A 24,637-nucleotide genomic window follows, 5' to 3' on the forward strand; every position below is an offset into this window, starting at 1 on the left:
TTGGGAGATTTTGAGTGCAAACCTCCTTCCATCAGCAAGGGCATTGAAGATGAAACGTGGCTGGGTCTTCCAACATGACAATGATCCCAAACATACCGCCCCGGCAACGAAGGAGTGGCTTCGTAAGAAGCATTTCAAGGTCCTGGAGTGGCCTAGCCAGTCTCCAGATCTCAACCCCATAGAAAACCTTTGGAGGGAGTTGAAAGTCCGTGTTGCCCAGCGACAGCCCCAAAACATCACTGCTCTAGAGGAGATCTGCATTGAGGAATGGGCCAACATACCAGCAACAGTGTGTGCCAACCTTGTGAAGACTTACAGGAAACGTCTGACCTCTGTCATTGCCAACAAAGGATATATAACAAAGTATTGAGATGAACTTTTGATATTGACCAAATACTTATTTTCCACCATAACTTGCAAATAAATTCTTTCCAAATCAGCCAATGTGATTGTCTGGATTTGTTTTCTCATTTTGTCTCTCATAGTTGAGGTCTACCTATGATGCCAATTACAGGCCTCTCTCATCTTTTTAAGTGGGAGAACTTGCACAATTGGTGGCTGACTAAATACTTTTTTGCCCCACTGTATGTGCACACATAGCAGGGTTAGTTTAGGTGGAAGCTTATTGATAAGTTTGTTTGGAGGTTGCAAAGGAAAACTAAAGGAAATTCATACACAAGATGTACACTCCATGCAGCTCGTGTCTTTGATGAGGGATTGAACCCATGACCCAGCACTATAAAGTAGGAGTGCTTGTCAGTTTGCTTCTAAGCAGTTATTATCACCCAATTATTAAAATCAGTAGAGTAATAAAGTAAAACTACATAGGTTAGGTGTTTGTGCCTTAATTCACTGGTTGATTCCAGCAGTATTCAGTGCAGTGACCAATGCCTCTTCTACGCTGTCTTGTGGCATATTAGCAATATAGCATCATGGCATTGGTGTAAAACGGGTGTCAAACTCATTTCATCACGGGCCTTCTCAGCATTATGGTTGCCCTCAAAAGGCTGGTTGTACCTTTAAGACTAGATGTCCAGAGCACCCCCCCCCCCCCATTACATTAGATGTCAAGAATCCCACCCCCCCTAACATCACCGTGCCCCCCTCTTTGTGGGGAAGAGCTGGAAATCATAAAGTGCAGGGTCTGGAGGAGGACCAGAAGAGGAGTTGTCAGTTACCAGAGTCTGCATGTGATCAGTACAGGGCCAATCAGCACTGTCCAGACAGTGGGTCAGAGGTTATTTATATTTATTTATTTCAGGTACTTATATAGCACCGTCAATTTACGCAGTGCTATATATATATATATATATATATATATATATATCATTCACATCAGTCCCTAACCCTCAAGGGGTGTACAATCTAAGGTCCTTAACTCACATTCATACATACACATACTAGGGCCAAACCGGAGTACCCAGAGAAAACCCACGCAGGCACAGGGAGAATATGCAAACTCCAGGCAGGTGGTGCTGTGGTTGGGATTCGAACCGGCGACCCTAGTACTGCCAGGCAGAAGTGCTAACCATTTAACCACTGTGCTGCCCATGCAATCTCATAGGGCAGTGAGAGGAGAATGAAAACCCTACAAGCTTTAACCAGTGCTGTGCTCCACACTGATAGAAGTCACAACTGCTATATACTGCTGATGAGAAAAGGTATTTAGCAGTTTATATTTACTAAAATAATTGCATTTCCATGTTGTGTGTACTGTGGGAGACCAGATATAGTGAATGCAGGGTCCTGGGTTTAAGCGCTAAGTTTTTATCACTTGCTGTCCCAGCGACACCAGACCAAGAATTAAGAGGATGCCAGTGTCCCCAGGACAGGAAGACTTTGAGAGCAGTAAAACTTGAAAGATATTCCAACTACTTCACCTCCACTGTAGATGTGTACTTCGGTTGCTGTCTTTGTCCTCTTGGGATAAATATCTCATCACTCCCCTAGTGAACCCTGTTATGAAGTCAGGAAGGGAAAGCTAATTCTCCCATTAGGGATACATACTGCAATAGAAACATTACAGGTTCTAACCCTAAACTGACCCCCCCCCCGTCCTTCCTGTCAGGGAAAAAAATGTCTGGAACTGGAAATTAAAGCCCAATTTAAACCTTCAAAAGGAACTCCTATTCTGATGTACTGGTTATAAATTTAGCTGATTTTTCAACAGAAAAGTCCACCTTCCACTGCACTCTCTGGAAACAGTGGACTCTCCAATTTTCTACATGCTCCCCGCTAAGAGTCAGACCAATGACCAATCTGCAAAGCTCATGCTGTTTTCTAATTAGAAAACTCTAGCGGTCACTCAGATGGGGGGATATGGGGAGTTGGATCTCTACAGAGAGACCACTGTTTCTACACAAATAAGAAGAGTGCTTCTCTTCAGCTTGCTGGCAGTGGCCAGGCTTTTCTACTGTAGGCTGCTTTCTAAAGAAAGCAAACTGTAAGACTTGGCACGCCTTTTGTTTTGACGTACTTGAAATTTATTTAGGGGATTTTAACTGAAATTTCAGTTGGGCTTTAAAGTAAACTCCAGTTTTGTTGCCCAAAAAAAATGCAGTCTCTCAAGGTCAGTTATAAACACTGCGGACGGAAATTGTAGCTATAAATGATTTCATTTGAAATAAACAGATGCCACAGTTGAGCTTTTGAGCATGAAAGAATAGTTGATCCCATTAGCATTATTCAGTAAAAGTGTTAATTTCAGGAAAATATTAACATTTTGAATAAAAAAAAAAAATGCCCTTTTCTATTTATAACTTGTAAGAATCTTCTTTTAAAGCAAACTTTCTTCACCAGTTAAACTTTCAAAACACATAACATCAAAGAGGCTTGGTCAGTGATCTTTCATGAAAAACCTTGTACCATGCTGAGACGCCTCTGGTCAGCATGTTGAAAGACAGTCATAACAGTCTTATTTATTTCAGCAGGTTTACAACGCTTTTTTTCCCCCCGAAACTTTCCATTAAACTAAAATTTCAATGTGTTTGAGTGATCTGACTGTGCATAAGAGCATATGGGTTTACTTAAAGTATACCTCCCAAATGTCCCTCTTTTGGATCTATGTTCCTTTTCCCCCTTTTTTTGCCTTCTTTGTCCATCTTTTAGATCTAAAGTGTAGATGTTTTTATGTATTATAGCTTATTTGGAGGATACAGTATGTGGCCTTTTTGTGTTTCTTGATTTCATGTCAAAACAAAGCAGTAATTTAAGAGTAAGTTTTATCAAAGTACAAATCTTTTAAAAACTTGTTTTTAGAAACTTGGTAATGTAAAATAAGTATTTGCATTGGGGCAGTCATATTTGGCCATTACATAGGCAGACTTTGCTTTCTGCTGATACCTTCATATCACTGCTGGGGTCTGAAAGCAGTAGACCCTTTTCAGTGTCAAACTATGTTAACCACAATACATTTGCCTGGGGTGTTGTTACATATGTAGCTTTTATAGCAACATGTGGGTACTTTTTATAAAAAAAAATTGTTATATTGTGATTTAATATTGCTAACTTGTCCAATTGATTCGTATAGGTGTTTTTTTTATATATTTATCAATAGGTCCATTTTAATTCTCTAGATTGTTTATAATTCTCTTAACTGTGTGGGAAGCCACTCCAATAAACTATATTATTTTTTAAGTATTCTCTAGGATTATCAGAACAGTGGTTTTCTGTGCTATAGACAACACAACAAATGTTCAAAACAGTACCTAGTGTGCTTGATAGGCGTCTATAGCAAAATAATTTTTTTTTTTTTTTTTTTTTAATTTTTGGGTAGAGTAGGAACTGCTTAGAACACCTGTCAGATTTTTTGTGTTTGCTGTCAGTGACCCATTCAGATGACTTCTCCCTACTTCCTATCTCAGGCACAAAACAGGAAATAATAGTAAATGTCCAAAGTGAATGGAAAAAATCTTAGTTATCACTGGATCAGGTGACCATTATATTCCTTCTTTATTTTTGTTTTGGTGACAACTGTAAAATGTCGACATTGGCCTCCAAGACAAATAAGGACAAATTCACACAGACATAATTAAAGTGTTATTAAACCCAGGACTAAACATTTACTATATCTGGTCTCCCACAATACACAACATGGAAATGCAATTATTTTAGTAAATATAAACGGCTAAAAACCTTTTCTCATCAGCAGCATATAGCAGTCTTGTGACTTATCAGTGTCCAGCAGAGCACTAGTTAAAGCTTGTAGGAGGAGTTTTCATTCTCCCCCGATTGTCCTACGAGACTGCAGGACCCCTGACCCTCTGTCTAGACAGTGCTGATTGGCCCTGTGCTGATCACATGCGCACTCCCAAGAAACAAAAAACGTATCTAGCAATAGACACCAAACTGAGCATGTGCAGCTTGCCATTAAGGCTCTGCTCTATCAGCAGATGCATTGGGGACAGTAGAAAGGACAGATCAGAGAAGACAGGATCAAACATTTTTACAAATTGCAAAGGATTAACCCCTTAGGTTCCACAGTGATTAAAATAATAAGCATTCTTTACTGCATATACAGACTGATTTTACTGATGTGGGTTTAGTAACACTTTTAAGTATACACCATTGGGAGGGCCATGTTTTGCCTGAATGGGATGCACAGGTGTTGTCTGCATTTATGTGCAGGGAGTCCTGTTCATGTCAGTTGGCATGCATGAACACAGCCACTGCTCCCAATTTGACATCTGTATGGGCGATCTCTGTTTTTGGTGTTCCGTGTTCCAAATTATTATGCAAATGATATTTTTCTTATTTACCTAAATAATTGATGTAAATAACAGTCAGCATAATTCTCATGTTATCAACTATTAAGAGTACAACTCAAATTTTATTGCACAAACCTCCTAATGATAACAGTATTTTTTTTAAACATAAACTTACAATGCACTGTTCCAAATTATTACGCACAGTAAGTTTCAAAACACTTTATAGGTTGTAAAGAACTGAAAATTGTCATTTGTTGTGTTTGCAGCATATTTACTGAAATCAAAAGCTATTTCAGTCAAACTTTTAACATCATTTTAACTTTTTAAACATTTTAACAGGTCACGTTACATTTTAACATAGGACCCCTTATTTGATAGCAGCTTCACAAGTCTTGCATCCATTGAACTTGTGAGTTTTTGGACAGTTTTTTCTTGAATTTGTTTGCAAGATGTCAGAATAGCCCCCCAGAGCTGCTGTTTGGATGTAAACTGCCTCCCACCCTCATAGATCTTTTGCTTGAGGATGCTCCAAAGGTTCTCAATAGGATTGAGGTCAGGGGAGGATGGAGGCCACACCATGACTTTTAACTCCTTTTATCCCCATAACAGCCATTGATGCAGAGGTATTCTTTGCAGCATGAGATGGTACATTGTCATGCATGAAGATGATTTTATTACAGAAAGCATAGTTCTTCCTTCTGTGCCAGGGAAGAAATTGGTCAGTCATAAACTCCACATACTTTGCAGAGGTCATCTTTACACCTTCGGGGCCCCCAAAGGGGCCGACCAGCTCTGTTTCCATGACTCCACCACCGCCTTGCTGACGTCGCAGCCTTGTTGGAACAGGGTGGCCGTCCACCAACCATCCACTACTCTATCCATCTGGACCATCCAGGGTTGCACGGCACTCATCAGTGAACAGGACTGTTTGAAAATTAGTCTTCATGTATTTTTCTGCCCAATGCAGTCGTTTCTGCTTGTGAGCATTGGTTATTGGTGGCCGAATAGAAGGTTTATGCACATTTGCAAGACTCTGGAGGACTCTACACCTTGATGTCCGTGGGACTCCAGAGGCACCAGCAGCTTCAAATATCTGTTTGCTGCTATGTAATGGTATTTTAGCAGCTGCTCTCTTGATCCGATGCATGGATCTGGCAGAAATCTTCCTCAATGTGCCTTTATCTGCACAAACCCTTCTGTGCTCTGAATCAGCCACAAATCTCTTAATAGTGCGATGATCACGCTTAAGTTTTTTTGTGAAATATCTAATGTTTTCATACCTCGTCCAAAGCATTGAACTATTTCACTCTTTTCGGCAGTAGAGAGATCCTTTTTCTTCCCCATATTGCTTGAAAATGGTGCTCTGCTTAATAATGTGGAACACCCTCCTTTAGTAGTTTTTCCTTAAATTGGGCTCACTGGCCAATCTAATTATCACAGGTGTCCGAGATTGTTTTCAGTGATCAAAAGAGCCCTGAGACACAATGCCATCCATGAGTTAAACTGAAAAACAAAATATTTAATCTTTGTGACACTTAAATAGAATTTGCATAATAATTTGGAACACGGTGTAGATGCTTTCTCCTTTGATACAAAAAAAGGTTTAGTTAGAGGTACGTTTTCAGTGATTTCTTTCTGTAACAGGAGCAAAAAATGTATCTGTTCACCTGATTTTTCTGAACCTCCAATCTGTTCCCTGGAAAGCTTGCTAGGTTCCAGAAAGATATCATCACTGAAGTAAATCCAGCATCTTTTTTCACATGTATAAAAGTATTTTTGTTGAAACAACCCTAACATGGATGGCCTAAAGTTGTCCTGTTGACAGATACTCCCATGTCCACTGTTAATCTCGGGATGGTGACTTAGTCATGACATGCCTTGTGGCTGATGCACCACCTCTGAATTTTTCTACAGAGACACAGCCAATGCTGCCGTCTGCTACAGAGACACAGCAACAAGAACTTGGTCAGCATCGGGGTTATAGTGACTCCTGCATTTTGGACACGCAAACCCCCATTCCCTCTGCATACATTCCATGAGTACCCCACTGAAGATTCCTTAACTTATGCATTCGCAGATCACAGATGCAAGGAAGCTGGGCCAAATAGTACATGTTCTGCTGCTGGAATACAGGAAACTCAGAACACCACTCAAGGTGATAGCTTTTCCCATATCCCAGAGCAATGTCTCACTATGACACCGCACATCTCCTTTGATTCTAGCTCTCTCTCTCATGCGCACATAATGCAACTTATATGCATGATTTTTGATGGTAAACGCCTATATGAGGAACCCTTGATAAATTAATTCACAGGGAAAATGGTCTTACCCCACAAGAAAAAATGACTACTGCTACTACCTCTACTTTTTGCTCACCCCAAGCATTAACCTTGAATCCTTAGCTTAGTACTTACTTTCTTCTCAACTTTTGGACCCCTAAGTCCACCACATCTGCCCAGAAGCCATCCTTACAATGGCGGAGTGCTCCCACTTCTTGGAGTGGAGGGACGTCTGTTGAAATTTGCACCAGCTTGAATCCAAGGTATGCCATACGTCTGGGTCCAATCTGTAATTTCAAAGGGTACAAATATAATTTCAGCCTCTGCCCCCCCCCCACGCTTCATACCGTCTAGTCTAACGGAATCATCTCAAAAAACAGCAGATTTAGTGACCATCTTGCACCAACTTCAGTTACAAGAAGTGGTTGTACCTGTCCCTCCAGTGGAAAGGTTCAAAGGTTTTTATTCAGACCTTTTCACCATCCCCAAACCAAACGGACGAATCCTCCCCATGTTAGACTTAAAATCTCTAAAACAAATTTTTCTTCAGTCACCAAAAAGCCACGTGGAATCAAGAAGATCTGTCATTGCTTCTGTCAGACAAAGGGAATTACCGGTATACATGAAAAGTGCCTATCTACAAATCCCCTATCTTCTCTCAGACATAAGGAGACCAAACATATTTAGTGCCGCCAAAGCACAGAAAGAGGAGAAAACGGCTAAATTGATTAAGAAAGGAGGAAAAACCTTTGTTCGGTACATCAGTCATGGAAGGAAAAAATGCAATGGGGTCAATAAAATGAAAAATGCGTACAACACTTACTTTAAAGCAGACCTAAATGTAGCTAACCATTTAAACAATTACTGCTGTTCAGTCTTCTCAGAAATAAATGATAAGTTGGTGGCTCATATTGGTTCTAGTAATGATGGTTCATATTCAGGATTTCTAGAGACGGAGGTAGCAGAGGAACTAGCTCAGTTAGAGCTTAATGAAGCAATGAGTCCTAATTGCCTTTATCACAGAGCTATAAGAGGACTTTGAGTTATAGTTGTTGGACCATTTTTTTTTTAAGGCCTTGTTCACACCATATGTGCAGTAAAACTAATGGAAACTGACATGCAGATACATAAGTTTACATAAGTTTTCATGCGCATTCCAATGAGTTTTATACACATTGCAGATTCCTTCGCAGAAAAAAATCTGTTTGTGAGACTAGTGTTGTGGTGTGAACAGAGCACATAGAAAACAATTGATTTTGTTGTGTCCTTGCAGAACACGTGCAGAAAGACTGGTTTCTCTGCACCATAGTGTGAACCAGACCTAAATCAATCTCTCCTAACGGGAAATTCCCCATGACTGGCAGACAGGTAATATTAAAACCTATCCACAAGAAGGGTAGCAAGTTAGAAGCTGGCAGTTACAGGCCAGTGAGTTTAACATCTATTGTAGTCAAGTTAATGGAATCACTCCTAATAAGAAGGATCGTTGATCGCTTAAAAACACAACTTGCTGGACCCAAAGCAGCATGGCTTCACTGAAGATAGGTCTATCAGACTAATCAGATGCAGGTGATCTGATCTGGTGCTGTGGACATAGCCTATCTTAAATTCATCAAAACATTTTGCGCAGTTCCACATCATGTTCTAATACAAAAGTTGTACAAGCTAGGATTTAATCTTTGGGTGGTACAATGGATATGCAGTTGGCTAAAGGATAGATACCAGAGTGTGTGTAAATGGGGTTCATTTGGAACAGAGACCAGTCACTAGTGGTATGCCATAAGGCTCTTTACGAAGTCCTGTCATTTTTAATCTTTGTAAGTGATATAAGTAAAGGGTTGGTGGGCAAGGTATGTCTTTTTTTGCTGATGACACAAAGGTACGCAATAAGGTTGACATCTATGGAGGTATCTATAACATGGAAAATGACTTGGCATTGCTGGAAGATTGGTCAACGTAATGGAAACTTCAGTTCAGTGTTTCTAAATGCAACATAATGCACCTAGGGAAAAATAATCAGTTGAAAGAGTACACAATCAGAGATACAGTGTTTGCCAGCACTACAGAGGAAAAAGGTCTGGGGGTACTTATTTCACATGATTGCAAAATGAGCAAACAGTGTGGCCATGCAGTGGGAAAAGTGAATAAAATTCTAGAATGCTTCACTAGAAGGAACACCAGGAAGGAGGTCCTGATTCACCTATGTAGAGCTGTAACTCCCTGCTATAAATATCTAATGCAGGATGTTAAATCCAACACAAGATGGGAGTGTTCTGCAGAACTGTAGGAGCTACATGTTGAAGAATAGTCATGTGGACCTTGTATGCTGAATTGCAGGACTTGACTGAAGAACAGTGCACTGGGGAACTACATTTCTCAGAGGAGCTTGAGTGTGGGCAGGGGCATATAAATATCAAAGCCCGGTAGACTGAGCAGGAAGTGTGAGGGGAGAGATCAAGAGGGAATGAAGTATGCTGACAGCTGGAGTGCTGAACCAGGCCATAAAGCCAGAGTTGGAGAGAGGGAGGAAGAATGGAAAAGAGCCTGCCAATCGTCCGTCTTGCCACACTGCCCAACGAGCCAGTCTATTCACAGGAGACCAGTCGGGATGCTGGAACAGGACCGGAGAGTTTGTGGGGGCCCCCTTTAAAGAGAAGGACAGACCACTATGTTCTGCTAGACATCATTGATTGAGTGAGAGAGTCCCATATACCTGCTGACTATGTGAACACTGACAGTTTCATCACATCAGCTACTCTATATTGCCAAAAGTATTGGGACACCCCTCCAAATCATTGGATTCAGGTATTCCAATCACCTCCATAGCCACAGATGTATAAACTCTGGCACCAAGGCATCCAGACTGCTTCTATAAACATTTGTGAAAGATGCGTCACTCTCAGGAGCTCAGTGAATTCAAGTGTGGTAACATGATAGGCTGCCACCTGTGCAATAAGTCCAACCGTGAAATTTACTTGCTACTAAATATTCCAAGGTCAACTGTTAGTGGTATTATAACAAATTGGAAGCAACCTGGGAACAACAGCAACTCGGCCACAAAGTGGTAGGTCACGTAAAATGATAGCGCAGGGTCAGCACATGCTGAGCTCACAGTGTGTAGAAGTCACCAGCTGTCTACAGAGTCAATAGCTAAAGACTTCTAAACTTCGTGTGAACTTCAGATTGGTATAACAGTGCGTAGAGGGCTTCAAGGAATGGGTTTCTATGGCCGAGCATCTGCATCCAAGCCTTACATCACTAAGTGCAATGCAAAGCATCGGATGCAGTGGTGTAAAGCACACTGCCACTGGACTCGAGCAGTGGTGACGTGTTCTCTGGAGTGGCTACTCACGCTTCTCTGTCTGGTAATCCGATGGACATGTCTGGGTTTGGCGGTTGCTAGGAGAATGGTACTTTCCTATCTGCATTGTGCCAAGTGTAAAGTTTGGAGGGGGGATTATGGTGTAGGGTTGTTTTTCAGGGGTTGGGCTTAGCCTCTTAGTTCCAGTGATGGGAACTCTTAAGGCGTCAGCATGCCAAGACATTTTGGACAATTTCATGCTCCCAACTTTGTGGGAACAGTTTGGGGATGGTCCCTTCCTGTCCCAACATGACTGCGCATCAGTGCACAAAGCAAGGTCCATAAAGACATGGATGAGTGCGTTTGGGGTGGAGGAACTTGACTGGCCAGCACTGAGTCTTGACCTCCATTCAATAGAAGACCTTTGGGATGAATTAGAGCGGAGACTGCAAGCCAGGCCTTCTCATTCAAAATCAGTGCCTGACCTCACAAATGTGCTTCTGGAGGAATGGTCAAACATTCCCATAGACACTCCTAAACCTTGTGAACAGCCTTCTCAGAAGAGGTGAAGTGGTTATAGCTGCAAAGGGTGGGCCTGCTCAATATTGAACCCTACGAACTAAGACTGGTATGCTATTAAAGTTCATGTGCGTTTAAAGGCAGGTGTCCCAATATTTTTGGCAATATAGTGCATCTACCTGCACAGAGTTGTGGATATTACAGGAGGAAAGAAAGGAAAGGGGAGACATAATTTAAACCTTTAAATACATCAAGGGGGCAAAACACATTCAGGAAGGAAGTATTTTCAATATGAAGTCATGATCAAGAACATGGTGACTTAACCTCAAACTAACAGGAGGAAAGTTCAAAAGTAATCTTAGAAAGCATTATTTTACCGACAGAATAGTTGATGCATGGAATATACTTCCAGCATAGGTAGTGAGTCAGTCAACAGGAAGTGGATTCAAACACGCTTGGGACAACCATAGATCTATACTCAGACAAAAAAAAGTGGGGAGGGAAAAAAAAAAAAAAGAAGAAAATCCTGTACGGTGTGTATATAACGCAAAAAAGGGGGGGGCGCAAACTTGGACTCCCCCCCCCCGCCGACACTTTTTTATGTTTCTATGCTTGCAGATAGTTGGAGGGGGTTTGCCAATGCCCATTCCTCCTGTAGATGGTGATCTAACTCAAATGGTTTAAGACCTCCTGTCTCCTTCAATGCACTCCAAGAAAAGGATTTTACAGGAGTACAAAAATACTGTTTTTTGTGTCAATGTTTGCTGGTGAAAGAACACAATGTCTGAAATGGTGTGTTTTTAAGTTGTCTGTTCAGTAAAGCCTCTTTAATATGTGGAGAGAGATGCTGGATTTACATAGTTGATTATTTAGATCTTTGCATTTTCCCCATTTCTATCTTGATATTGACCACTTTAGGTTATTCTGTGTGCATGAAAATATATCTCATGAAATTTCATGTTTTGCGTTTCAGCACTCCTTTCTTATCTGAGAAAGTTGGTTTCATATAAAGTTTACAACTTGCTGCAATATTTGCTTTCCCTTTTTCTTTTTAGGCCGCAGTATTATAAGCTGATCGATGAAGTTGTGTCCCAGATAATCCTGCACAAAAATGGAGCTGATCCAGACTTTAAATGTCGACATGTAAACATAGATATAGAAGGTTTGATTGGTAAGTGAAAGAAAGTTTGTTGTCTTGTTTTTTTCTTTCAAGATGGTTTTAAAATAAGACTAGAACTGCAGAAACATCCATTTTAAAGACCAGCAGCCTAAGGCCTTGCGCACACACACCCCTAAAGAAAATTGTTTGGTGTACAAGACTTATTAAGGGCTTGATAGAGATGGAAGCACACAGAGATCCTGTGCAGCTGTTCACTGTATAAACATGATCTATTTGGTGTGCATTTAGTCCTGCAGCCCTTATTCCTTTGAATAGCTTCCCTAGATTAACTCTATTTGCAGAAAGCCCTAATCAAACTAATGGGTTTTTTTTGCGTTTCTATTCCTCTTTAAAGAGCACTGCAAATGGAAAGTGCTCCAGTACAATCTAACAATGACAATGTGATGAGCCCCTCTTCCCTCCCACATGTTCTTGTTTACCATTGAGGCAGCCCTTTATAGTGAAGGGCCAGGAGGAACCTTTTTCTTACCTTTAAACATTGTTTTTTTGGGATCCCACATTGTAGTAATTATCTCCCACATATCTTAGGTTCTGCAACAGTGTGTGTGTGTGTGTGTGAGAGAGAGAGATTGCATTAGCTAAACTTTGGTTTTCCAGTTGAACACCAGATTGCCAAGTATTTTGAGCAGTTTTGAGAATCTCATCACTCTGGAGATTACCAGGGGGCTTTCACTAATAAGGGTTTTTTATTTTTAACTAAAGGCCCACTCTTGGAAAATATTATCCCCACTTCCATCCACCATCCTCTAATCTAACCTAAAGGAATAATATATGTACAAAACCGCTATACATTCCCTATAAAACACAGCTGCGTCTTTGGTTAAGTTTTTTTGGTAAAAGTTTCCCAAGATCTCTGCATTCAGAAGCTAAACTAGTATGATCACTGTCACAACTGCTGAAAAGATTTAGAATCATATTTCTTGTTCCTTTTTGGGCAGGCTCTTGTTGCCTGGCACTTGCAGACTAAAAAGAGTAAAAATGTAGAAAATAGGCAGTGAAGGTTAGATGAGGATCTTATGTGTTACATAAAGATGAGTTTGATAGAGATGAGCAAGGGTGAATAGTGACTGAATCTTGAGATGAATGACAGTAATCAAGCTTGGCTTCTGCCATTGGAACGCAGAATACAGACATCAGTTTATTAATTCGAGTAGGGAGTCTTGAACTGAGTAATTTTGTTGGGTTTTTAGAGAGAGAATGCTAGCTGACAGGATGAATGGGTGAGGTGTATTGTATGGAGTAAATGAGTATAACAGTTATGTACTTTAGACTTATCTATTAGTAAGTAGAACATTAGGACAGTGTAGATGTAGAATGTAGAAGACAGAGGTACATCTCCTTGAAATAGTTAAAGTAGATGTGATTCCAATCATTAAAATCTTATATAATCTTTAATATGGTAATGTCCTTTCCATAGTCATTGTTAATATTTTTAGCCCAATTCCACTTATGAAAAAAAAATTAACTCCTTTCCTTCAGAACATTATATATATATATGTGTATATGTGTGTATATATTTTCCATATGATATGTATATGTTTCAAGTAATGCTTGATTGTCCTCTGACCTCACTTTATTGGCACTCAAACTTACTAAACCAGCTCCCCTGTAATGCACCTGTGTTGCGTGTTCCACAATGCATGGTAACTCACTACCAAGTGTTGTGTTGCTCTGTGTTGGAGTAAATAGGTGCCTGTCGGATTTTAGGTCCTTTTGATATATTGGCAGCCCATTCATATGGAAAGATTGCCAAAACGCAACATGTTAAATACAACAAATTAGTTCACCTAGGGTCCCCATAGGGTTAAGATCTAGCTGTTTTTTTTCATACACAGTGGGCTGGTCGTAAAAGCCCTGAACTTCCATCCTGTTTTATCCGATTTCAAAAAGTTATTAATTGGCTTTTGAGAATCTTTTTATGCCTTTTAACATGGCCTTCTCTTTAGGGGCAAACAGTTTTTCTTTCTCATCCATTGAGATCTTAGATTTAAGCCAGTCATTGATGGATTGGATCGTGGCCGGTTCAACAAGGTCCGGCCGAGATTCGATCCTTCTATGGGCAAGCTGGTTGTACCCAAGTCGATTTGTCGACTTTGGTACAACGTGTTGTATTTTTTACGTGCTATTACTGCTGGTGGCTGCAGCACAATAGCAAACGCAAAAGTGCTGTGGAGGAATTCCCCCATGATCACTGAATCATCTATGGCTTGCCTTATACTGTTGTCTACAGAAGAATTGGATACTGGCAAAGCAAAAAAAACTTATAAGCCCACCCCTCCTATCAGTTTTTTTTTTTTTCTAGTGTCCTAGGAGGATGGAAGTATTTCTTCCGTTCTGTTGTTGTAAATACCAGCCTATTGCAGTATTATGCTAGCTTTTTCTTTAATTTTTTTTCAGTCAAGACTCTTCTCTACACCACTGCTGCAGGCTTCCTTTCTGAGCAGCAGCAGTGTGGTCCTCCTCAGCCCGGCTTTTGGACCATACTGCATTCAGACCCCACTGGATTGTACATAGCCTGGAACTGACTTTTGGGCACTGGTTTCTGCAGAGTACCGTACCGCATGCCCCTAGCTCAATTTTCTCCAATGGGTGCCTGCTGATTTTGCAGTTGTTACAGCCTGAGGTCCTGCTGTACTCTGTCCTTACCTTTTTTGTGTTTTTTCAACATCAGGTAACAGATTCTCAGATTTGTAAGTTTTCTGCCCATTATGTTCTCTACGTTTTTGCCTCATCTCATGCCAGCTTCAGGCATAAGGTCCTTTAAACGGCTCTTTGATATGCAAGCAGTCCTGTTTACATTGGGCTTCTTAGTGAGTGCTGTCTTGCCCACCACTATGTTGGACTGCTTTGGGACATCTTAAAGATTTAAACAGTTTGTGCCCCTCAAAGGATGAGAAATAATATACTTAAAACAAATTTCTTGGAGTACATTGAGCAACACAGGTTCCTACCCATCTGTATTTTGGTCATGCTGTTGGTACTAAATATATTGACACTACTTTGCTACAAAACTGGGACATGCAGGTGGAAGGAGGGGTTATCCTGGGCTGGTCTACAATTTTTTCTTTGCCAGTGTTCAATCCTCTTATAGGCAGCAGTATAACCTAAAGCTTTAAAGCTTCACTCCGAGCAAAATACAGGGGTGTGGACATTTTTGAAACAACTGCTTGTCCAGGGACTAAATTGGTGTCCCAATCTACTTGTCCCCCCTGACAATCTACTTGTCCAGATAAAAAAAAAAAAAATTAACCCAAACCTTATTTAAATCTGAGGTGATTTTATGAATGTTTTAAAAACAAAAGGGGTTTTATGGCGACTTAAACATTTAATAATTTTAACATTGCACTATTTATCCCCTCCCTACCTGTCTCCAGCACTGCACCCGGGGACTAGCAGGGAGGGAAGAGAACTTGCAGTGTAATGAGTACCGACTGGCTGCTCCTCAGGAAAGGGGAGTATCTGTCTTATCTTTTATCCCTTTAGCTGCCAGAGCCGTTTTTGCGTTTTTTGCACGTTTAAAAGTTCATTTTAGGCCTGAAGATTACACAAAACCCCCAAACATTGTATATTTTCCGAAAGCAGACACCCTAGAGAATAAAATAATGGTAGTTCCAATTTTTTTTATGTTGCATGATATTACAACAAAATTTCAGTAAAAAATACAAGTAAGTTAATTTTAGGGCACAAAAAAAGCAATAAGTTACCCTATTCTTTTGTAAAATATAAAAGATGAGGTTGCAGCGAGTAGATATCCAACATGTCAAACCTTAAATTTGTGGGCGCTCGTGAAATGGCATTGAACTTTAGTACCCTAAATTTTTTATAGATGACACTTTTAAAGCCCCTCATAGGTCATCAGTATAGTGTTATGGAGGAGGTCTGGTACTAGAATTATTACTCTCATTCTGGCGTGCGCGGCGATTTGTGACGTGTATCAGAATTAACATTTTCATGCGTAGGCACCCCAGCTTGTGCTTTTTCATTTGTATATTTGTTATGTGCTTGGGTGTAACTTTCATTTTTTACAATTATGAAAAAACTTATTTTTTTGTACTTAATTTTTTTTCTTCATCACATAGGGAACAAAGTCCTCTATGTAATAATTTTTGGTGACAGGTTCTCTTTATTGAGATATCCAAGGTCTAAAAGACCCTGGATATCTCCCCTGTGCTCCGCTGAATGTAATGCAGTGTACATTCTTTCTTGGCCGGGAATCGGGATTCCCGGCATTACGTTCTTTCCCATGGCCGTAAATCTCTCAACGGGCACCTGAAAGTGACATCATAACGTCGAGATGGGCAAGCGGAGCCCGGGAGAGAGTGGGCAGGGGGAGGTTCACATTGGGGGGGGGGGGGGTGTGAGGCTGGCACTGTGTGGAAGCGTTTGGGCAGCACCTGACAGGTGAGCTATAGGTAGAAAAAAAACTACCTGCCCGGCGCCTGGAACTACATGTCCCAGGCAATGGGCGATAGGAATTCAACATCCCTGAAAATAGATCTTTCTACTACCCCTCCTTTAACCCATCTTGTCAGGCTTATGTTGTGAAGCCTACTATACTATCCCGTTTCCTGGACAGATCCCAAACCATCTGTTTCCAGCTCTCCAGGGTTCCTCTGAAACGCCAGTCCCCTTTACTCCCCTCTGATGATATCTGCCTTTCTTGATATCCTGGGATGACCCTGCAGCTGGCCATCTGATAGGAAGTGTCCATACCATATAGGCTATATAGATATAGTGATGTGAACACCCAAAGAAGGTTACATGCAGGACATAAACAAAAGGACTTTGAGAGAGTGCGCGGTTTTGTGTGTTTTTTTTTCTTTGGGGGGGGGGGGATTATAAAGCCTGCTGGTGGTGGTGGGGGGGGGTTATCCTGGAACTAAGGAATGGGGCTTTAAGTCTTCCTGTGCCCCTTTTTCCTGAGTCCTTCAGTGTACTCCGAGAAAATCTTTTTTTAGAATTTAAAAAGAAAATCCTAATTTGTGCTGGTACATTTACACCTAATTTTTGTTTACTGTAAGTTTATAGTTGCAAAGAATAAGCTTTGTCTGATGGATCTCATAGCAGTGTAAAACGTGAACCACACTACGTACAGATTTGTCCAGCATGTCCCTTATTGTACTTCTGTTTTATTTCAGATCATTTTATTGATAAGAAGAAGGTGGAAACGAGCGAGTTAAAATCAAGAGAGTTGATCAAAAAGGTAAATCATACAGGATAAAGTAGTTTAAAGTCCAACCTCACAATTTAAAAAAAAATTTGTCCCTCAAGCTACAAGGGTAAAATGCTCGCTATATTTAGGATTGCACAGTGCAAGTTAACTTACAGAGGTTAGACTCTACATTATTTGCTGGTGTAAAAGTTACAACATGTTTTGCGTTGAAAGCGAAAGTAATGTGACTTTCTTTTGCTTTGGCTGTGTGATGAGACACCTAGCTAACAGGTGTGCAGCCTCATTTACGTCATGCACTACGTGTGCTGCTAGTAATACAGAGTCATGTCAGATCTTGCTGAGCTTCAAAGAGGGCAAATTGTTGGTGCCCACTTAGCTGGTGCCTCTCTGACTGAAGTTACCAGTTTATAAATAAAGGTGCAGCGCTTATATAATCAACAGTATGAATCATATAGTCTTATAAAATGGAATCATGTGTAAGGTACACAAAATAAAAGTCCACATAAAAGGTCAGAAGTGAAATATGGTGATGAGGATATCAATGGTGATTTCTTCCTAAAAAATTTCTGGTGATAAATAAATAAATTTGCTCACTCACCAGATGCAGAGTTATTGCGCATTTGAGAAAACAATATCTCAGTAGGTCAGCTGAAGCTTCTTGTCGGGGGCCTCTCCCATCTGATATGGATTCCTCCCTGGATTAATTAATTTGTTTACGTGAAAGTTATAGCATCTACAAATAGCGGCATATATACTGCAATTTTTATTTTAATTTTTTTTTCATATTAGTAATGGTGGCGATCAGTGACTTATAGCGGGACTGTGTCGGGCATTCTGACATTGGGTGGGAACTAACTGCCACTGATTATCTCAATGGCACTAATACAGTGATCAGTGCTAATAAAAAGCACATATACTGTACTAATGACACTGGGCAGGAAGGGGTTAACATCTGGGGTGATCAAAGAGTTAACTGTGTGCTGTTTTACTCTGTGTGCTGTGTGTGTTTTACCAGGAAAACATGCTGCTGTGTATTTCTCTGCTGTGCAGAGAAATACACAGCAGCATGGTATTGTTGGCTGGAGAGAGACTACAGACAGGTCTCTCCCCTGTCATTGTTACTCGGCGATTGCTGGGTGCCGGTGGAGAATCTCCGACAGGGGCCCGGTGATTGACATCCGTAGCCGCCAATGGCGGCGCAGGTAGAGTGACGCGCGCATGCTCCCTACCCGGAAATGCAAATCATGTATATATACTTGACTTTGAGCAGCCCTGCCCCCTGTAACAATATTTCTGCTATACGGTGGGGGGCAAGAAGTTGGGGATAAAAGTTTGCATAACAGTGCCCTGAAAAAAGCTTTACCAAAATCAATATTTTTAATCCAAATAAGGCATCCAATAAAACAAGAGAAACAACAGTACAAGAGATGAGAACAAAGGTCTCTTAGCACCAGGTAGTTTACATATAACAAAAAAAGGAAAGGTGTGCAGAGAGTGTACAAAGCATACAAAATGTAAAGTCACTAGGTAAGTATCAAATGTAGGCCAGTAAAAAAGGTGGTGTCAAAACTTGAGAAAGCTGGCTCAATGAAAAGCATAGACCCGAATCAGGTTACAAAAGTCCGGGGATCGGCTATTGGCTACATCAGGTAATTGACACCACTAGGAACTGGGAAGTGAACTTCATCTCCGGTATCTATACTATATGATCGTTTGAACGCAGAGTTTTTAGTAATTTTACACGCTAAACATTACCCAGTGCTAACTGTTAAGTAAAAAGAAAACAAACAGAGGGAGCACCGGCCTAGTGCATTACCTTAAAAAAACATTTATTAAAGAAATAAAGATATTTATTGTACTCACAAATGACAATGCACATCATAAAGAACAGCACTGTCCAATCCACACTATGTGACTGTCCGCAGTGGGAACCCTGGACTTCCAACAGGCTAACGCATTTCGAAGACCTCTCTGAGGAAGAGGCAAGTTCTCGAAACGCGTTAGCCTGTTGGAAGTCCAGGGTTCCCATTGCAGACAGTCGCGTAGTGTGGATTGGACAGTGCTGTTCTTTATGATGTGCCTTTAACATTGTCATTTGTGAGTACAATACCGCTCTTTATTTTTTTAATAAATGTTTTTTAAGGTAATGCACTAGGCCAGTGTGCCCTCAGTTTGTTTTCTTTATATCCAGTGCATTTGGACTTCTCCGGTCCTTTGAAACGGCAAGGAGTTCACCTTCCAGGACATCCGAGATGTGGCCATAGCCTATGCTGAGTCCATCCCCAAGTGTAGGAGTATTTGGGTTTGCTATTTCCTAAATGTTAAGTGGTGGTGGAAGGTTCATTCACACACCAATGCACCAGAACAGAATAAAAAAAAAAAGCATGACTTTTTTTTTTTTTTTTTTTAGCAGTCTTGTGATGTGTGTTGGGCCATTTAATTGATGGCCCAACAGCACTGCATTGCACCACACCACACAAAGAGCAGGTGTGTTGCCATACCTTGTGGCAATGCACATTTAAGCATATGTTTTATGGTACATTTTGACAATGCACAAGTTTGAATGGGCCCTCGGTGTCAGTTGTCATACATGTTGGTAATGGTGACTCTCTTCATAAGAGCATTCTGAACAGTGCGTATTTTATTAGGCATCCCCTATCTGGCAGAGCTTGCATAGTTCCTCATAGGACACTTCAGCTCGTCACCTCTTTTATTTATTTATTTGTTTCCAGAAATACCATTATTTATTTATTTTTGCTCAGTACACTTGGCGAGGATCACAGGTACCCAGTGTTTATTAGTCTGGCAGCTCAGCATTTTTGACCCTTATCAGCCGAGCGGAGCCCACATGTTTACTTTTTCAATTTAAAAAAATAATTTAGCTGTCAGCGTGAGAAGAGATAGTGCTCTGGCCGAGCTGTCGGGTGGCCTCACCCTGGAAATTTCATTCCCAAGCACGATGGGGCTGATAGAATGACCTCCAGGCCCCAGGCTGATAGGGGATAATTGAAGTTGTGACTGGGATGTAATTAGAGGAGCCAGCTGTATGTCAGAAAAGCTCTCTGGTGTTTCTCGTGTCCTGCGACTGCAGGACAAATTATTCCTTTCTGTTTGCAAACAGCTTAGTGTATGCTGTAAATTGCTTTTTCACCAATGTGCATCCCTACATTAAAGCCAGTTTGGAAAACTACATAGTAAAGTTATTATGTGATTCACAGGTGACGCAGTGACTTTGAGGGCGCAGCTTCTGACGTGACAGACTTTGCTGTACTTCATCATGCATGGTGTGACCAGTGTCAGATAAACAAGGATTAGCTACATTTCCTTCTTTTATAGAAAGCCTTTCTTAAAAACAAGAAATTTGATGTTTGAGAATGTTATAACACCTCTTCTCTTATCTCTGCTGTTCAGTACTGGAAATAGTTACAGAATACAAACTAAAACTTTGTTATTCACTTAACTATAGCGAGCAAGTAGTGATCCAGTCATGTAAAATCAACAGTATTATTTGTCTTCAATCTGTACAGACCTGAGGGTGGGATGGCCATTTGCAAGGGTCTGTGCTTTACACACAGGACACTGATTGCAGGTGCAATGATCTGCATAGTTCATTGAAAAAATAGAAAAGTAGTAAATGCACAGTAATTACGAGATTAGTGTAACTGCATTTACTACTTTTTTTGCAAAAGCTGAACTATAGCTGGACATTTTTGTGTGATTAAAATTGTATCCACTTAAGATTTGTACAAAGTTGTTGTGCAGCTGAAGTGCACAACCTCTGGTTCAACTTTTCAAATAGTTTCCCACTTAGACCTTGGAGTCCTCAGAAAATGAGGTATTTTGCGCTTTCTTTGAGGCCTCAGTACAGTTAAAATGCATGCAGATAAATTGGTGTAGGTAGATATAAAGAACAGAATACAGCTCATGTAAAATATATGTAATCCCAAGAACAAAAATATATTATAGCTATCTAGTCCTTCAATGTGGTGGCTGCATTGCTTCTTTTTTACCAGGCTTTTTCCCTTTACTCCCACCTGATGATCCTGCCAATAATACACGTCCTGTCCTAGGGTGACAAAACTCACTCAGTATCTGTATCTACAGTGCCTTGAAAAAATATTCATACCCCTTGAATTTTCCCACATTTTGTCATGTTACAACCAAAAAAGTAAATGTATTTTATTGGGATTTTATGTGATAGATCAAAGTGGCACAAAATTGTGAAGTGGAAGGAAAATGATAAATGGTTTTCAAATTTTTTTTACAAATATCTGTAAAGTGTGGCATGCATTTGTATTCAGCCCCCTGAGTCAATACTTTAGAACTTCCTTTTGCTGCAATTACAGCTGCAAGTCTTTTTTGGGATGTCTCTACCATACTGTTCTATGTCAGGATTGAGGAGAAACTGCGTGTATGCTCTGAGTCAATCCTCACTAGAGCTTAAAGTAGAACTATAGGCAAAACGTTTTCTTTTTTATTTTGGATAAAGTAAAGGAGGACTTTAGCTCATGTCTGGTTTGTGCCATCTGTGTCATATTGTGGAGATTTCCCTTTACTTCCTGTCCCATAGCTAATACAGGAAGTGAGAGGAAATCCCTGCAAATTAGAGCAATCCCTTGGGGACCCCTTGGTCAGTAGAAGTAGTGTCCCTATTGGAAGATTTCCTGTTTATTGCTTTTCAGGGGACAGCCCAAAATTTGGGAGTTTCTTTTACTTTCTATGATAATGGCTAACAGGACAAATGGAGAGGGTGAATTTCCCTAATGGGGAGACAGCATTAAACACGGTTCAGAAAAAATCCGAAACTATGCTTCTAAAAACAATTGCTTACTTACAAACACGTTAAAACAGGCGTATCAAACTACTATTCCAGTTGTAGGCAATGTCTTCTATTCCTGTACCAAGTGGTTGGAAAGATGACGTCTTTCTGGGGTAAACCTCCTTCCTCAATGCTCTGAGGAAGGGGGTTTACACCCGAAACATGTCCGCTTTCCAACCACTTGGCACATGAAAAGATGATGTTGCCTGTGGCTGGAGTTTTAGTTTGATACACCTGTTTTTACATGTGTTTGTGTGTATAAAATTGTTTTTAGATCACATAATTGCTGATGGTGGTAATGCGCTAGGAGTTTGTCACCTTCTCTGTGTGTTTTGCAGCAATAAAAACTGACAGGTTTTCTTATCCATTTCCATTCTGTCCAAAACAAAAAAAAAAAAAAGTAGTTTTGCCTTTAATTGTATTTTAAGACAGTCTGAGGACTCTATTCCTGCCCCAATATGACAGTGCTGTGCCAATCGCCAAGTGTCTGTGCTCTTATAAGAGTGAGTCACATGATCCCCACACCCAGAAGTATTTAGAATGTTTCTGCATTGAAAAAGCATAAGCTGTTAATTCTGTAATGTGTTGCGTTTAGCCCCCCCAACACCTGCAGTCTAATTCTGGCATCTTGTAATTTGTAAAGTGTATTTTCTGTCCCTTAATTATCTATGGTTGACTTTTTTTTTTTTTTAATAGCTGGATTTAGAGCTTACTACAAGACATGAGCTCCAAGTGGAAATGAAAGCAAAGGAAAGTGAATATGAACAAAAATTAACAGAACTTCATGGAGAGAAGCAAGCCCTAGATTCTGAAAAACAAGAAGTCCTCACTGAAAAGCAAAAGCTTGAGGGCGAATTTGCACAACTTTCTGAAAAGGTAAGTTGCTATAGAGACCCTTTGTTTTGTCCAAACCAGTGACATCATTGAGACCTGGGAAACCTGGCACGAAAGTAATACAGTGTCACTTCTGCTGAGACCTGGTCAGTGGGGTAAAAAAAAGAACTACCTATGCAAGTAAGGGGCACCTGTAGAAAACAAACTGCACAGCTTTGACTAAAGTTGGATAATACCCGTGCTATAGGTGTAGGCTATTTAAGTACCTCCTGAAACCTGACTGAAAAACTCCCCAAGATGTCATCATCCCATCCTACTTTGTTAGGATGTTTTGCATTTCAAAGGATGCAGCTTAGGTAAAACAAGCTAATAGGAAAGTTAAATTGAAGATCAAAGTATATCAGTGATGATGTCAGGGCTAATAGGATGATAGAACACTGTAAGGTGAACTGTTTAAAAATGGGAACTAAATTGAGCATTTGATCAATGGTCTGAATGTTAATCCATAAAAAATAGTTTTGTTTTGCCTTGCTTAATCCTTTGGATATTGTTTACACCAAATTTTTGGTACGGTATAGCAACCAAGAATGTGTTTAAATCTGACAGACCAAGGGTCGGCTGTCAGATGGAAGTGATCAGATGAATACACAACTACCTGATCACTTCCAGACACTCTCGATATATGTAACATACTGCCATGCACACCGGTGTGAGAGCAGTATTTTTGGGTTGATTTTTTTTAGTTAAAGTGGTTTGTAAAGAATTTTTTAATTGAAAATAAAGATGTTCTACTTACCTGCTCTGAGCTATGATATCCCACAGAGTGGTCCCTTGCCTCCTCTTCTGGAGTCTTTCACCTATGGTGTCTGCTCCTCCTTCTTATTAGTGCCCCCACCGTCTTTTGCTGAGAGGTCGCCCATGCAGGTGTCCTCTCCTGAGCCTGGCTATGTGCGTCCATAAACACAAACAGCCTGACTTGGCAACGCCCCTGTTCCATTCTCACAGGATTTGACTAACGGCCAATGGCTCTTGCTGTTCTCGGAGTTTCCTGTGAGAACAAGATTAGGGAGCAGCCGCGATGCAGCCAGGACAACGCAGGAGCATGAGAGGACTCGGGTAAATGTTTAGGAATGGGGGGTGGGAAACAGGCATAGGAAGTGTTTTTTTTTTTTTTACCTTGGTTATAAAGTTCAGACATGAAAAATTAACAAAGCACATCCCTCACAAGTGTGAACCTGAATCCTAAGCAATGAGTATGGGTACTCTCTGATCTTTTCAGTCTCTGCTATCTGCATGTCTCAGTGCCAATAAATTAAGCCAACACTTCAGCCTCCCGGTAGATGGCCTGCGCCCCCACGAGCACACAGCAGATGACTCCTACCCTCAGCTTTGTTTCTCTGAGACTGTGAAAGGGGAGGGAGTGTCACTTTCCTTCAATCAGCCCTCACATAAACATAATGTGTTGGGAATTTTTAGTAATCCTCAGGCTTAAAATACTATTTTTTAAGCATATGCAAAAATCGAGAAAATGGCTCTGGCAGCAGAAGGGCTAACTTGTACAGACAATGTAGGCCTGCTGTGTGCTCTCTCTGTTTGCCAGTGGACTGCCTAGTGGGTGTATTAGGTATCCAGTGGCCAACTGAAGGAGCTTAAACACCAGGCTCACAACACTGCTGCTAATTGCAATGGTTTGATGCTGTCAGCCTGTAACAATAGGACCTGGTTCACACTAATGAAGCAGCGACATGATCTGATTTTCAGTGCGATTTTATAGTGTGACATCGGTGTGTTTTGATGCGTTTTTCATCAGTTTATTGTTCGACTGC

At 40.7% G+C, this 24,637-nt stretch overlaps 1 protein-coding gene across 2 annotated transcripts in view; it reads left to right on the forward strand.

The window, feature by feature from the left end:
- Positions 1–24,637, forward strand: part of DIAPH1 (diaphanous related formin 1) — a 238,965-nt gene that overhangs the window by 185,895 nt on the left and 28,433 nt on the right. For both annotated transcript variants that reach the window (XM_089656710.1, XM_089656643.1), the window contains 3 exons: positions 11,861–11,976; positions 17,124–17,188; positions 22,674–22,853. In XM_089656710.1, coding sequence (XP_089512836.1) covers positions 11,861–11,976; positions 17,124–17,188; positions 22,674–22,853 — 361 coding nt within the window. The remainder of the gene's footprint in view (positions 1–11,860; positions 11,977–17,123; positions 17,189–22,673; positions 22,854–24,637) is intronic.

Source organism: Staurois parvus, unplaced genomic scaffold (assembly GCF_062004578.1).
Source record: "Staurois parvus isolate SC_StPar_1 unplaced genomic scaffold, SC_StPar_1.0 ptg000006l, whole genome shotgun sequence".
Taxonomy (NCBI): domain Eukaryota; kingdom Metazoa; phylum Chordata; class Amphibia; order Anura; family Ranidae; genus Staurois; species Staurois parvus.